The 14,344-nt window shown below is 46.3% G+C and overlaps 1 protein-coding gene and 1 long non-coding RNA gene across 4 annotated transcripts in view; both read left to right on the forward strand.

Annotated features, from left to right (window-relative positions):
- Positions 1–1,328: 1,328 nt before the first annotated feature.
- On the forward strand, positions 1,329–4,507 carry LOC141941692 (uncharacterized). The gene is made up of 3 exons (XR_012628390.1): positions 1,329–1,385; positions 1,751–1,834; positions 4,465–4,507. It is a non-coding gene; the product is annotated as an uncharacterized LOC141941692 (long non-coding RNA).
- Positions 4,508–6,484: 1,977 nt separating this feature from the next.
- Positions 6,485–14,344, forward strand: part of MTMR9 (myotubularin related protein 9) — a 40,239-nt gene continuing 32,379 nt past the window's right edge. For all 3 annotated transcript variants that reach the window (XR_012627992.1, XR_012627991.1, XM_074861337.1), the window contains exons 1-3: positions 6,485–7,079; positions 9,959–10,067; positions 10,812–10,937. Coding sequence is in view for 1 of the 3 variants with exons in the window: in XM_074861337.1 (XP_074717438.1) it covers positions 6,895–7,079; positions 9,959–10,067; positions 10,812–10,937 (420 nt within the window). In the remaining 2 variants the exon portion in view is untranslated. The remainder of the gene's footprint in view (positions 7,080–9,958; positions 10,068–10,811; positions 10,938–14,344) is intronic.

The raw sequence follows: 14,344 nt of genomic DNA on the forward strand, positions 1-14,344 counted from the left end.
TACCTCCTTGCCATGAGATTATATTAAAAATGTTGGCGTGCACACAGCCCAGATTGTGGGTCGGGTTACTTCTTGTGTGGGGAGCAGCAGCTGTGGGTTTGAGAATGCAGGACAGGATAATTTGTGTAAGACCAACACAAAAATTTGTCAGGCCAGTGAGGTTTTGTTGCCCAAGAGGCATGTTGTACGCTTCATGATGTCCTGTACATCTTCTGTTCTTCAGAAGATTGTAGTAGTGTTTACTGACCGGTATCAGGGCTGTATTGTGGCAGACAGTGTTGAAATACAGGAAGGGAAGGAGCCTGCTCCAAACGTTACTGATCCTTATTTTACAGGATGAAAAATGAGTCCAAAAGATCAAGATGACTCTCACTGCAATATTCAGAGTTTGCTCTGAAAGAGATGAGATTTGAGCCAAATTTTTTTGAGTACAAGTCTTTCGGCTTTGCCACACAGCAGTTCATTTTCCCTAAAGCACACGGCAAAAAGACAGAAAAAGGCAGGCGGTGGAACCCATTTGAGTGCCACTCGCTGCTGTTCTTAGGCACATTTCTAAAGCACCTCTTACTTCTTTTTCTCAGTGTAATATCTGATATTTGAGGACTATATCTAACGCTTTTTTTTTTCTCTGAGCTGGGAGAGAGACCATCCACTTCCACGCATTGCCTGGGGATTGCAGAGTCATCACAACTAACACGGGGGAAGTGCTGGGTTTATAATTAGTCCTGGAGTGTGAAGACACTGCCCAAATTTTCCTTTTCCTTCACTGGGGAGACAGTGCTGTTTCCCTGCTGCTCATGGGGCTGAAGCCTTTGCTTTCCTTTGCAGCCACTCCGCAGTTGAGAATGCCCCATCCCTGGAGGTGTTCAAGGCCAGGTTGGCCGGGGCTCTGAGCAACCCGATCTAGTGAAAAGTGTCCTTGCCCATGGCAGGGGGGTTGGATCTAGATGACCTTTAAAGGTGCCTTCCAACACAAACCATTTTATGATTCTATGATTCTATTGAGGATGCTCTTAATAAATGTAACTCCCCACAGCACCTTCAGTGAGATGAAGACCACCCCACCAAGAAAGCAGCTGTTCCTTGGTCTGTGGGGTTTGATGGTGTTTTGTGAGGATGTGGGCTTCAGGGGCCACGGGGAGGGAGGGGGTGAATATGTGAAAGCCCACGCAGTGTCTCCTAGGAGGTCCAGAATGGTTAACACCCATAAGTTGATTGCAAGGCAGAGGGAGATGTATGGGGACCGCAGGCTCCTCTCCTGAAGCTAAGGATATTCCCAGAGCACCAACCTTCCCTATGCAATCACAGAGGGATCTCCAGCACCACTCTGCATGGTGAAGGACAGTGAAGCAGCTTTTCATCTTGAACCAGGATAAACTGCACAGGTTAGCAGCACTTTAACAGCCCTGCTCATGCTGTGAAGACAGAAGTTTGTGTTTAGCTCTGGATTCATACCAAAGGATTTCCAGTCTGTCCAGTAAAATGCAGAGAGGATTAGTCCTGTGCTGCTTTCAGGCCATCTCAGCACTGGACAGAAGGCAGCAGTGTAGACATGTTTTTATTTTGTTACACATGGGACTCCCATGCCCTGGTAGCTCCAGACCTAGGAGAGACCCCTCTTCTGTTTTGGAGGGGTTGATGATGTGGCTCATTGCAAACCACTGTAAGGGGAGAATTAATCTTCCTTAATACCTTTGCATACATCTATGAGAAGAAAATGTCATTAATTAGACTTTCAAATCGTTCTCAGATATTGAAATCACCTAAACTGCCAGCATTAATAACACATGCAACTAACAGCTTGGACAAACTCAGAATGAACTCACCACCAGAGGTGAGTATGAAAATTCAGGTCACCGTATCTAAACAGCTATGCAATCCTTCTCATGTGCAATTGCCTAGAACAGTCTGTCATCAAAAGCTGCCCGTTTGCATCTGCACAGATAGTTCCAGGCTGTTTCCATCATGCAGGGACTGAACAACCTTGAACTTGCACCACCAAAGTAATCATGGGCAGGATGGTACCAAACAGCTATTCATCTCCTCCAAAGAGAGCTCTAGAAATGTCTGATGACCTGATTTTCATGCTTTGTTCTTCTTCAGAGATAAAACAGATGGAGGCTAAGGAATTGGAGTTTCTCCAGGTGAGCGAGATCTGTGGCTCTGCATCAGAGCCCACATCCACCCCCTGGTCCAGTGTCCACTTCTGGGGAGCAGCCATGGACAACACAGGTGGCAGGGCCCTCTCCAGGAGATGTCTGTTATTTACTGTTAGTGTGAAGAGTCCTTCATCTTCTTACCACTGCTTAGAAGTTCACTTTTGCTCAGAAGCACAGGGGTTTGTAGACAGCCCTTCTCAGTCTCACAAATACTCTCAGGGTAAATGCTGGATTTCAGCGTTACCCACCTCGAATTTGGGACTGAATCTTGTTAACTTACTGGTTTTGGTGAAATGTCCCTGCTAATGAAACCACCCCATGCCAGGACCTGTCCTCTGGACTTCAGACATATTCTGGTGACGTGAATATTAAGAGTTTCTTGGTCTCCAAAACAGACAGGGAATAGTCCTGGTTTGCTTGACCCCCGAGCTGCTCCCTGGCATTGCCTGGGTCAGTGCTAGCTGCTACAAACCACATCCCTGCCCGCACGTCTGCCAACAATTCAGTGTGGATATTTGAGTTTCAGCTGTGCCCAAGCTCTCTGGCTCTCATAACAGGGCTGTACTTTACAGTAATGACCCAAGGAAAAGCACTCGAGCTTATGCACACTTGACTCTCCGCATCCTCGTCACCAGCTGTAGGATGTTGGCAGTGTCACACAATGTACCACGCTATAAAGGAGCAGCTACAGTCCACAGCCATCCCCTTTTGACAAGGGAAAAGTTTTGGGGTAATGCACAGGATGGTATAACTGGAGGGGTCTGCCCTTTCCAAAGAGTGTAGGCATAAGGACATGACCTGGTAATGCACGCTCACAGCTCAGAAAGCCAACCGTGTCCTGGGCTGCATCCAGTGTGGCCAGCAGGTCAAGGAAGGGGATTCTCCCCCTCTACGCTGCTCTGGTGAGTCCCCCCCTGCAGTGCTGGGTCCAGCTCTGGGGGCACCAACACAAGAAAAACATGGATCTGTTGGAGCGGGTCCAGAGGAGGCCCTGAAGATGCTCAGGGGGCTGGAGCACCTCCCCTGTGAGGACAGGCTGAGAGAGTTGGGGGTGGTCAGCCTGGAGAAGGCAAGGCTCTGAGGAGACCTTACCGTGGCCTTTCAATACTTAAAGGGGGCTTATAAGAAAGATGGGGACAAACTTTTTAGTAGGGCTTGTTGCAGTAGGACAAGGGGCAATGGTTTTAACTAAAAGAGGGTAGATTCAGGCTAGATATAAGGAAGAAATTCTTCATGAGGGTGACGAAACACTGGCACAGGTTGCCCAGAGAGGTGGTAGATGCCCCATCCCTGGAAACATTCAAGGACAGGTTGGACGTGGCTCTGAGCAACCTGATCTAGGTGAAGATGTCCCTGCCCATGGCAGGGGGGTTGGACTAGATGGCCTTTAAAGGTCCCTTCCAACCCAAACCACTCTGTGATTCTAAGGAAAGCTCAGATCGCAGCACAGGTTGGGACTCATGCCTGGAAGAAAAAAATGGATATAGCCCAAAACAGGGGGTTGCACTGTCACATTTGCTTCTGCCTTCTCCTCTGTGCAGGCAGCAGAGCCTGGAAATCAGGAGACCTAATCATCACAGAGGCGCGGCCAAAGCACTGGGGAACCTGAGAGTGGGAATAATAAAGCAGCAGATGAAAGACAATTCAGCTGTGTGGGGGCTGTGGAGGGGCTGGAGGGGGCTGCGAAAGCTCCTTCCCAGGCTGGGTAACAGGGATGTGTAGGCTTTGAAACGTCCAAAAGTGATGCACAACAGCGTATAATGTAACCGAACACTGATGCCGCTAGGGGTGGGGTTTTGAGCATGTGGGGAGAAGGGGTTAAAGTGTTCCTGAGAGGCGTGGGGGGAAGATGCTGACCTAAAGTCTGGACCTTATGCAACGTACAGGGAGCTGCTCCAGTGGAGAGGAAAAAAAATGGTAACTTGGATCCTTGGTGTGCAGCTGACCCTCTCCCGGGGAGCAGAGCTGCCTCCCTTCACCCGGTGCTCTCCATAAAAACAAAAATATTGGGCGATGGCCCAGGGTGGAGGAGGATGCTGCTGGGGGAGGTCGCCGCAGAGCGGGGAGGAGGCAGCTCGAGGGGGGCTCTTGGAGAAGAGCCGCGTGGGGTATTTCAGAAAATGCAAGTGTGGGGTGGTGGTGAAGTTGCCACAAGTATACCTGAAATTGCTAATGTACAGGGACCTGTAAAGTAGAACATTTAGTTTTAATGTTAATCATCACTTGTGTTTTACTAGCTTTTATTTTTCCCATATTTTACTGCAATGTATATAATTTAATCTACACTTTTTCCTACCCTCTGTAGTCATTACCCACTTGTAAGATGTTTTGAAACCTGTAACTCCTTACCTAGAGGAGATAAGACAGACCTTGGACAGTCTGAAAAACTCCCTAAGTACATCGCTGATAGCAGGAACCTAAAAAACAAGTGTCTAAGAAGACGCCAGTGTCAAGATAAGCAACTGGAAGCTGGTCTAAACTAACCTCCTTGGAACAAACAGGAGCTGAAGGACGGATGAGGTCACTCTATGACCATGTACGGACACGAGAAACCTAAAGTTCAACTAAGGGACAATGTGAGGAAGACTATGCGGACCACTAAAGAGGGGAGAAGACCCTCACTCTATTTTCACTACGCATGCTCAGACTATGTAAATGAATTCTGAGAATGCATTAGCATAGGACTGCCTTGTCTAAGAAATCTGATGAATATGTCAGAGAGGGACCTGGGGGTGTTGATTGCCAGCCGGCTGAACAGGAGCCAGCAGTGTGCCCAGGTGGCCAAGAAGGCCAATGGCATCCTGGCTTCTATCAGCAATAGCGTGGCCAGCAGGGACAGGGAAGGGATCTTACCCCTGTGCTCGGCACTGGTGAGGCCGCACCTCGATGAGTGGGTTCAGTTTTGGGCCCCTCACTACAAAAAGGCCATTGAATGACTCGAGCGTGTCCAGAGAAGGGCAACAAAGCTGGTGCAGGGTCTGGAGCACAGGTCTGATGGGGAGCGGCTGAGGGAACTGGGGGGGTTTAGTCTGGAGAAGAGGAGGCTGAGGGGAGACCTCATGGCCCTCTACAACTCCCTGAAAGGAGGGTGCAGAGAGGGGGGATGAGTCTCTTGAGCCAAGGAACAAGCGCCAGGACAAGAGGGAATGGCCTCAAGCTGCGCCAGGGCAGGTTTAGATTGGATATTAGGAAGTATTTCTTTGCAGAAGGGGTTGTTGGGCGTTGGAATGGGCTCCCAGGGAGGTGGTGGAGTCCCCATCCCTGGAGGTGTTGAAGAGTCGGGTTGACCCAGCGCTGAGGGATCTGGTGGAGTTGGGAATGGTCAGTGTGAGGTTCATGGTTGGACTGGAGGATCTTCAAGGGCTCTTCCAACCTAGATGATTCTGGGATTCTGTATGCTTTTTGTGTATATTAGTGTTCTGTTAGTAAGCGCAGTCCTCATGGTGGAGCAATCCCCGGTGCTGCCCAGCGCTGCGAATAAAGAATACCCGCTTAACAGTTATACCCAACTGACTGTTGAGTGCAGCTCTTTGTTTCAGCAGGATGGAAGTTTTGGCCTTTCCCGTGAGGCAGAGCAGAGCCGCACTGGGCTGAGGCCCGTAGGGATCTCTGTAAAGTCAGAGTTTTACTCCAGGCGGGCTCCGCACCCAAACGGTGGCTGCTGGCTGCCTTCGTGGGCAGCAGCTGTTACCAAACGCCTCAGCTCTGCCCCGCTGCCCGTTCCCTGCCCGCGCCGGGCTCTGCCCCGCTGCCTGCTCCCGCCCGCGGCCCTGAGCTCCCGCCCGCTCTCAGGGAGCCGCCCCTCTGCCCGCCCCGTGTCTCCGCCCCGTGTCTCCGCCCCGCGCCCGCTCTGGGGCATCGCCCCGCCAGTTCCCTAAGCCACGCCCCCCGTGCCGATTCCCGTCCCCATTGGCTCCCCTCCCGAATGTCCCCGCCTCTTTCTCCCCGCCCCTCCTCCGACCCCGCCCACCCCTCTTAAATTCCGCCCCCCGAGGCCCCGGAACGATTCTTGTGGGGCCTTGGTGTGCGCCGGGCCCCTTGCGGCGGCACCGCTTCCGGTAAGGGCAGATGTCCCGCCCCCAGGGGGCGGGTACGGGCACCGATTGGGCCTGGAGAGACACGTGAGCGCCCAACATCCGGGGAAGGGCCCGCACAGCTTCCGGCCGGGACCGCTCGGCCGGGCGCCTCCTGGGAGCGGCGGGGCCCGGGGGTCCTGGGGCGGCTCGGTGCGGCCGTTGCCCTTCCCCCCCCCCCCCCCTCCTCCCCCCGTCCGCCGCCCGGGGCTCCCCTCCCCGGCTCACCCGGTGCCCTGCCGCCCCACTCCGCCGGGTCCCCACGCTGCCCTGCCCCTCCCTTTGACAAGCACCGAGGGTCTCCCCAACACCCCACCCCCCCGGCTCCCCTGTCAGCCATCGAACCGCCCCTCGGTCCGGCCATCGGCCTTCTCAGAGCGGGATTGGGGCATCCCCCGGTCCTCCCCTCCTTCTCCCGGCCTCATCCTTCCACCTTCACCCCCCCGGCTTTCTCCAGCGTGCCGGGAGGCAGGATCGCCCCTTGGGTTCTGCCCCTGCGTCCCTCCGGGGCATCGCACGGAGCTGCCAAACCGTTGTAGACCGTCCCGAGCTTGTCCCGGGTTCCCCATCCCGTCCCTGTTGGTGTGGCTGAGGTTACCCGTTTCCCCAGCAAGTTTTTGTGGGAAAGGCCTCCCCCAGGCCCCTTCCCTTTGCTAGCGAGCATGGAGTTTGCGGAGCTGATCAAGACCCCTCGAGCAGACAACGTTGTCCTGCACCGCCCTTTCTACCTGGCCGTGGAGGGGACTCTCTGTTTGACTGGCCATCATCTCATTTTTTCTTCGCGGCGTCAAGATAACGCTGAGGAGCTGTGGCTGCTGCACTCCAACATTGATTCTATTGAAAAAAGGTACGCCTCCTAATATCCCTGCCTACCCGTTCCTTGTTGTTTGTGTCTCATTATGGTTTGAAAAGTGGTTGTCAAGACTGGCCCATAGCTCAGCTGACTCAAATCCAGGTCTGGAGAGGAGAAAGGACAGTCAGCACAGGGCAGAATATTGGCACGGGCAGGTTGGTTCTCATTCTGTTTGGACATTGATATTTGTTGCATCTTAAGATTATTTTATTTGTCATATATAGAGCTTGAATTTTTGTGCTTGAACACCTTTGTCAACAGTACTCTGTTAATTGTTCAGTGGATTGCATCAGTAGCTCTTGAAACACTTTATAAAGGATGAGTCTCTACCACCATTCAACGGAGATGGAAGCCAAGGCACTGATGAAGTGATTTGCCTTGATTCATGCAGCAAAACTGGTGGCAGAAGTGGACTCCGGACTTTCACAGCTCCAGATCAGTCTCCTGCTGCTCAACAGCATCATCCCTTTACTCCTCCAACTGCTTATGGAAATCAATAACACTTTAACAGCATACGCCTTGTGGGAACAATGTGGTAAAGCTGACTTGTAGCTGCAGCACTCCATTTTTTTTCTTGCACGTCCCCTTTTGTTACAGGGACTTCAGAGATTAATCTTACCATCACTTCTGTCTGCTTGAGGTGTAACGTTGCCTCATCATGCTTCCCTCGTTGAGTGGCAGTCCCATCTCACCTGGTTGTTGTCTTCTGCTTCATCACTTTAGTCCTTTTTTCAGTTTGCTCATAATACTTTATTTTTGTTGATTACAAAGTCAATCCCCCGTTTTCCTCGCCTCTTAAGGAAATCTGGAACAACAGATCTCCTTTCTGCCAGCAAGACTCAGAAAAATCAAGCGGCAGTCATAAAAAATACCAGGTTGCCTCAGAGTCTGAGAATGGGTGAAATACTGGGCGTTAATTAAGTTTGTTCCTGTTTCTCTGAGCATTTCTGCATTGGTCTCAGGATGGAGAGTAACAGAGCGGTGGAAACCTGAGGAAATTGTTCCTGTCTAGTACTGCTCAGTCATCAGGGCAGTTTGGCCTCACCCTCCTGCTTGTACTAAACCAGCTGTAGCTCTGTTTTGAAGATTATTAAGGACAAGCTTTTCTTTCTTTTTTTTTTTTATAAGCTTAGTTGCAGTCTCAATTTAAGTTAATACCAAGTAAGCAAGGAACACTTGCAGTCATGGCGAGGGAGTAGCGCGTTGCTAGCTCAGTACATGATTTATAACAGAGCTTGCTACAACTGCAGATATCCATAGCCCTTGTTGCCAGCCCTAAATTCTAGAAGGTCTCTAGAGTAGATGTCTTCCCTAGCTCCTGGGAGTAGCTTTGTGTGAATGTAACTGAAACTCTGCCATATAAAAGGATCAAAGTATGTCCTCAGTGCTGGAAAAAATGGAACAACAAAGCTCTTAAACTGATAAAGGTTGTAGAAGGGTCCTGTTTGGCACTACTTCAGGTTATTAGTGCTCAATAACTGTGGCATAGTGCCAGGTTCATAAAATCTCTTCTCCCACTTCCATGATATGAGTGTCTTTTGTACAAAAGTGTTTTCCATAACTGTCAGATGGTCATCAAACTGCTGCTTAAATTTTTTGTAGGTTTTTAAGCAACTTAAATATTACCTGTGTGGTTTGTGGAGAAGTGGAACGGTCTCTGGCCATCTCCTGTGCTGGTTTTGCTTAAAGAAAACACAGCCCTGGTGATGTGTTGAGTTGCACTGTGTTATTACCTTGGAGAGCTGTGAAACAGTGCTGCAGTGAGGGCAAATGAAGACTGGCTCTGCTGGAGTTGCAGAACTTTTCTGTCAAAATGCCTGTAGTTCTTCCTTCATCACTACCCAAACTATAATTGGTTCTGCGTGTTAACCTTCGTCTGTACAGAAGAAATAGATAATGACCTTTCAGCTGTAATAATAATTCTAAAATAAATTACAGGCACACTTTGTAGCACAGGTGAAGCAACCCAAAGCAACAGGTCTCCTCTTGGAGCATGTACAGCTCTACCCTTGTGTGTGCATGGTCTAACAGAGGGTTAGGCCATGATGGGCTGAAACCTGATCCTTTGGGTCTTGCCCACTTCTGCTTCTTGCATCACCCTTGGCTGCTGCAAGTGCTGCCGTGGTGAATGAGGAGACTCAGCTGCTTTTCCTTAGTTCACTGCTTTGTGAACTAAAATCTACAGCGTTCCTGTGAACACTAGTGGTTAGTTGATGTAAGGAAAACTCAGTTTCTGTTCAGGCATCCTTTCAGGTACGTTAAGGAAGACTGGAGAGGGCGTCTGTGAGCTGCGTTTGTCTTGTAATTAGAGCTTTTTCTGGACTGGCTTGCATTGTAACCAGCCGAGATAAGACCTTAATTGCTCTGAGGTCTGCAGAGCAAATGGCTCCATGACACTGCAGGTATCAGAAACCAGACTTTCTTATTAAAGACATGTGGAGTGTAATGTAGCCAGACTGAAATGTTATTTTAAAAATTTAACTCAAACGTTTTTAGCAATCCTCAAATTGTCAGTGCATTACTTTAATGAAACTGGAAACTTCCTGCTGAAGCTTCCAGTACTGTCAGAAAATAACCTGAACACACCTTTTCTCTTTCATGTTTTAAAGAAAAGCTGGGAGGAAAGCCTTCTTGTAATACTTACTCTTCCACTCACTGCTGTATCACAAGGGTAGAATTTTTTAAAAAAAAGTGGACCACAACTTGCAAATACCAAATAAAAAGATGGTTTTGTTTATTTTTTTTAAAGATGATACTGGAGATAAATTACTACTAATGGAATTTTGTCTTGTATGCATATGTTGTGGGAAGATACCTCATCACACCTTAAAGATCCTGTTCTTAAGAGACTCTTTCTTCATGTCTTGCTGTAGGTTTGTGGGCTCATTGGGTACCATCATTATAAAATGCAAAGATCTGCGAATTATTCAGCTGGATATACCTGGAATGGAGGAGTGTTTGAACATTGCTAGCTCTATTGAGGTAAGAATTCATAATGACAAATAACACCTGTGTTCTCAGATCTTGGTCTGACCCCAACCTTAACAGCTTTTTTCCAGTTAGGAAGGTTTTCATTGATGTTCTGGAAGGCCAGTGAGAATGGTGGAATTGTGGGATATTTCCTTTCAATTGTTAAAATATTGTTTGTTGCTTGTAGGTGTTTTTCTTTAAAAACCAAAAAAAAGAAACCCACAAAAAAAATGCTAAAAAACAAAAAAACCCCACCCTGTTCTTGATCAAATATCTTGTAGCATTGGGGAAAATGAAGTTTAGCTTCATTATGCTGGAGCATGAGGAGACAAAACAAATCAGACTAGTTGTCTTTTTTGTGTTTCAAACAACATGAAGTGACTTCTTAAGTTTAAGCTCTGTTTTTAGTAATCAGCTAAATGCCACGTAGGATGTGTCCCATTATACCTGTTCAGTGTGCATCTTTCTCATCCTTTGGTGTGCTGTTACATAGTGTAGCCTGTGGAAATGATACTCTCTGTACAAAGTTGCATTTAGATTGTCTGTTATAATCTGCTTTTGTTTGTGCTACTGGTTTTTATGTATGTTAAACTACCCTGTGGGTAACTTAGTATTTCAAGTTTAATGGCTGTATACTTTTAGGTGGCTTAAGTTTGCATCGCCAATATTAGAGTGACTTATTTGCTGTATGGTTTTTTGGACTAAAATAGCAGTTTGAATGAATTAAGTAACTGTTTATTTCTCTCGCCTGCACAGGCGCTTTCCACCTTGGATTCTGTCACTCTCATGTATCCCTTCTTCTACCGGCCCATGTTTGAAATCATTGAAGATGGCTGGCGCTCTTTTCTGCCTGACCAAGAATTTGAGCTCCTCAGTTCAGTGGTAAGTTGAATCTTAAGGATTTGCACAGGCACTCGGATGTACTTGTGCACAAAGTTTGTGAAGTATTTCACCAAGTAGTGTCTGGACTGGAAATCCTGGATGGTCAAAAATAGCTGTCCAGTGCCTGGCTAAAAAAGTGAGCGGTGTTCAAATAGTCATTCTGTAAACACCAGGTATTTCTATTTATGTGCTAAATATTCCTGTTGAGCACTTGTATTTCACCTTGTACAAATGGAGTTTTGAGGCCTATTTAAAAGTTACCTGGGAGGACATGAAGGTAGGAAATATTTTTGTCCTTATTGTAAGAAGGAATTTAAGATTTGTTGTACTGAACTTTGCATCTGGAGTGGGATGAATCTTTGTCAACCCCTTAACTGAAATGAGGCTGTTCTTAAAAAATTGCTGAGGATTTCCTAGCTCTCTAGGAAGATGGCAGTAGGTAAACATGCCCAGTTTGAAACTCTTAGCTCTAGTTTATTCTGGGGAAATACAGGGAGGGTTTAGAGAGCAGGAAATTTCCAGTCCTATTCTTCCAGGTGCTGTGAGCACATGTTAATATTATTTTCTACCTGTAGAGTAGGAATTGTTCTTGTGGCATTGCCCGTTCTATCTGTTATTCAAACTCCATTTTAGGATGCTGAATTTGATACAGTAGGAACTGGCGTGGTTGCAGGAGCCTATCTATTTTAATAGTGCCTTGGGTTAGCATCTCCGTGTTCCAAGGCTTTGCTTCACATTAAATATGTGCACTTTCTGCATCATTGTAGGTTTCTGCGACCACATCCATTAGTACAGCATCAAAGAACATTGATTTTTTTTCTTTTATCTGCAAACCAGCTTGTCTGCAGCATTTATCACTTCCTGTTCGTGACTAATAACTGAGTAATGTGATTAGCTTGACCAGATTCATATGATGAAGTCACTAGAAAATTAAAGGAGTTCAGAGATCTTTCTATTTTTGTCTCGTAATTAGAGCGCTCTCACATGTCCTATCTTCATCTGCTGTCAAAAGACATATAAGCTGACCTGTTATAATAACTAGCACCACAGTTTTGGTTTTAATTTCAGCTGGGGAAGTCAAACATGTGTTCTCCTGTTTGGAGGCAAAGCAGCAGATGCTTTCCCAGCTCAGCAGAGGAAGCTTGGAGGCATTTCAGTGAGAATCAAAAGGCCAGAAGCTGAAGTGCTATCTGGTGAGAAGGGAGGACTGTGAGAGCAGGACTGGAGGCAGCAGAAGGAAATCCTTTGGAGCTTAGTGAAACACTGCAGATGATTCTGCTTCTGTTTGCTTTCAGCTTTCTATGTGTAGCTGAAATCTTTTTTAGATTTCAGGGCTCAAGCAACTTCTGATGGTTGTATTTACCAGCATGATACAGGTGCTAACATGGATCCATTGATATGCTGCTCTTTTTTTTACCTCTTTCTTTCAGAGGTTTAAAAATGCATTGACTGCTTATTTGTGAATCTCTTGGCTTTCTGAACATTTGCTCCTTGGAAGGCTTACATTTAAAAACCAAATTACTTTTAGAGTGCTACGTTTCAAGGGCAATAATTCATTTCTTTAAAATATGCACGTCTAACAGCTGTTGATTCATTCTTGGCTTTTAACCCAAAACTTCATATGTAACTCCTTTTTAATGAAACAGTGACAAAAGCCATGTTCAAATGACTTGCGTTTCCTGAATAACAGATAAATATACTGTTGACCAAATGTTTCTTGTTCTGTAATTAAACTGTCTTATGTGACAGGCTAGAACAAGTAAATGGCTGATTTAGTTTTTTTCTCCCATAAGTCAAATGAGTAGAATTCAGAAGGTTACCTCCCTCTCCATTAAATCATCCATCTGGATCTGTTATGCCTTACCTTCCCCAATATGGCAACAACTTGACAAAAACTGCATTTCACCCACACTGCAGCTCTAGTAATGTATTAATTCCACATTTTTCTGCTACAGGAGAGTTGTTTTAAATCTCTGACACATTCTATAATGGCAAAGTAAAAGTACAAAAGTTAGGATTTAAAAAAAAGTTAGGTAATACATGAAAATTAGATAAGATGTTGTTATACAGTATAATAATTTATTGGTTTATCTTGGCATATGTTGTGTCAGATACGTTTGTTGTCCCAACACACATACTCCCTGTGTGATTTCGCTGCTTTGCATTGATCTGACAAAGTGTCATCTAGCACTGCCCCTAGAATTTGATCGCAAATACTTAAGCACTTTGCCCCAGCAGCTCAGCTCCAGGATTAGGGATGCTGCTGTACTATCACAACATTCTTGCATTTAGTCCGTGAAAGCGTTAAGGGAAGAACTGTTCAGGCAAGTGCCTTCATTTATCTAAAGAAATTGAGGAATTAATAAGTTTCAGTGGGCTGTCATTTGCTGATGGCTGTTGGTGTGTGTGCTAGCTGTTTATTTTCTTGGGAATAATTTGCGGGGCTTTGTCAAGTGTCTTCCCATGATCTGCTTTGTGATAAATCCAACATACTAGAGTAGTTCAGCTGGGAATTAAGTCATACAAAGAAATCAGCTTGATGTTTCACTAAATGTCACAGCAAAAACTCCACAGTGCCTACAGGCTCCAAATTATTGTACTGCAAGGTGAGACTTTGAAGATACTATAGGCAAACATATGAATGGAGTAAAAGATGCACAGGATAATTAATGTTTGCTCATCCAGCTTTTGGCTGTGTGTTGTGTTTTTGCTCCAAACACTGGGTACTACATGAGATCTGTATTGGTTATAGGTATGTCAGGTGAAATATGTGTAAAAATTCATATTCTTCGCTGTACTACTGCTTAACAGTGAGTGGCTGAATAGAATTAGAGGTGTTTCATATTTTTTGAGTAGTCAGAGAAGAGATAATAGGTTTCTCTTCTGCCAAATTCTACAGCTGCAGGGTACTGCAAACTGTAACTCTGGAAATTCAGTTTCATCTTCAAGTTAAGTGTAGAGGCCCTGAGAAGTTTGTGCATTGACAGTATAATTAATGTGAAGGTATTTCATTGCCACAAAATTTCATTACCACTTTCTTCATTCTTTTTTCTTTTTTTTTTTCTTCCATTTTGCTGTAGGAAATTACTCGGGGTTCTGGTTGCTTTATCTTCTGTACTGGAGTTTCTTAAAAACTAGGTTTTCTGCTTTTGGGCTCAGTTCACAATGGTGTGGATAGCCCATATTTTGCTTTTATCAGACAAGCATCAATCTTTGCTTGCATCTGTTGTTCTGCTTCTTGTCCACGCACAATCTGTTACCAACAGGGCTTGTTGCCTTCTGCCTGTTCCTTGGGAATGGCCTCTGTCATTGCTGCTTTGCAAGATCCTTCAAGGTCCCTGCTGGTTTCTTGACTTTTCTTTTAAGGCTTCTTAGTAGAGCTCAAATTGTTTCACACTGTTTTGTGA

Source organism: Strix uralensis, chromosome 3, assembly GCF_047716275.1.
Source record: "Strix uralensis isolate ZFMK-TIS-50842 chromosome 3, bStrUra1, whole genome shotgun sequence".
Lineage (NCBI taxonomy): Eukaryota > Metazoa > Chordata > Aves > Strigiformes > Strigidae > Strix > Strix uralensis.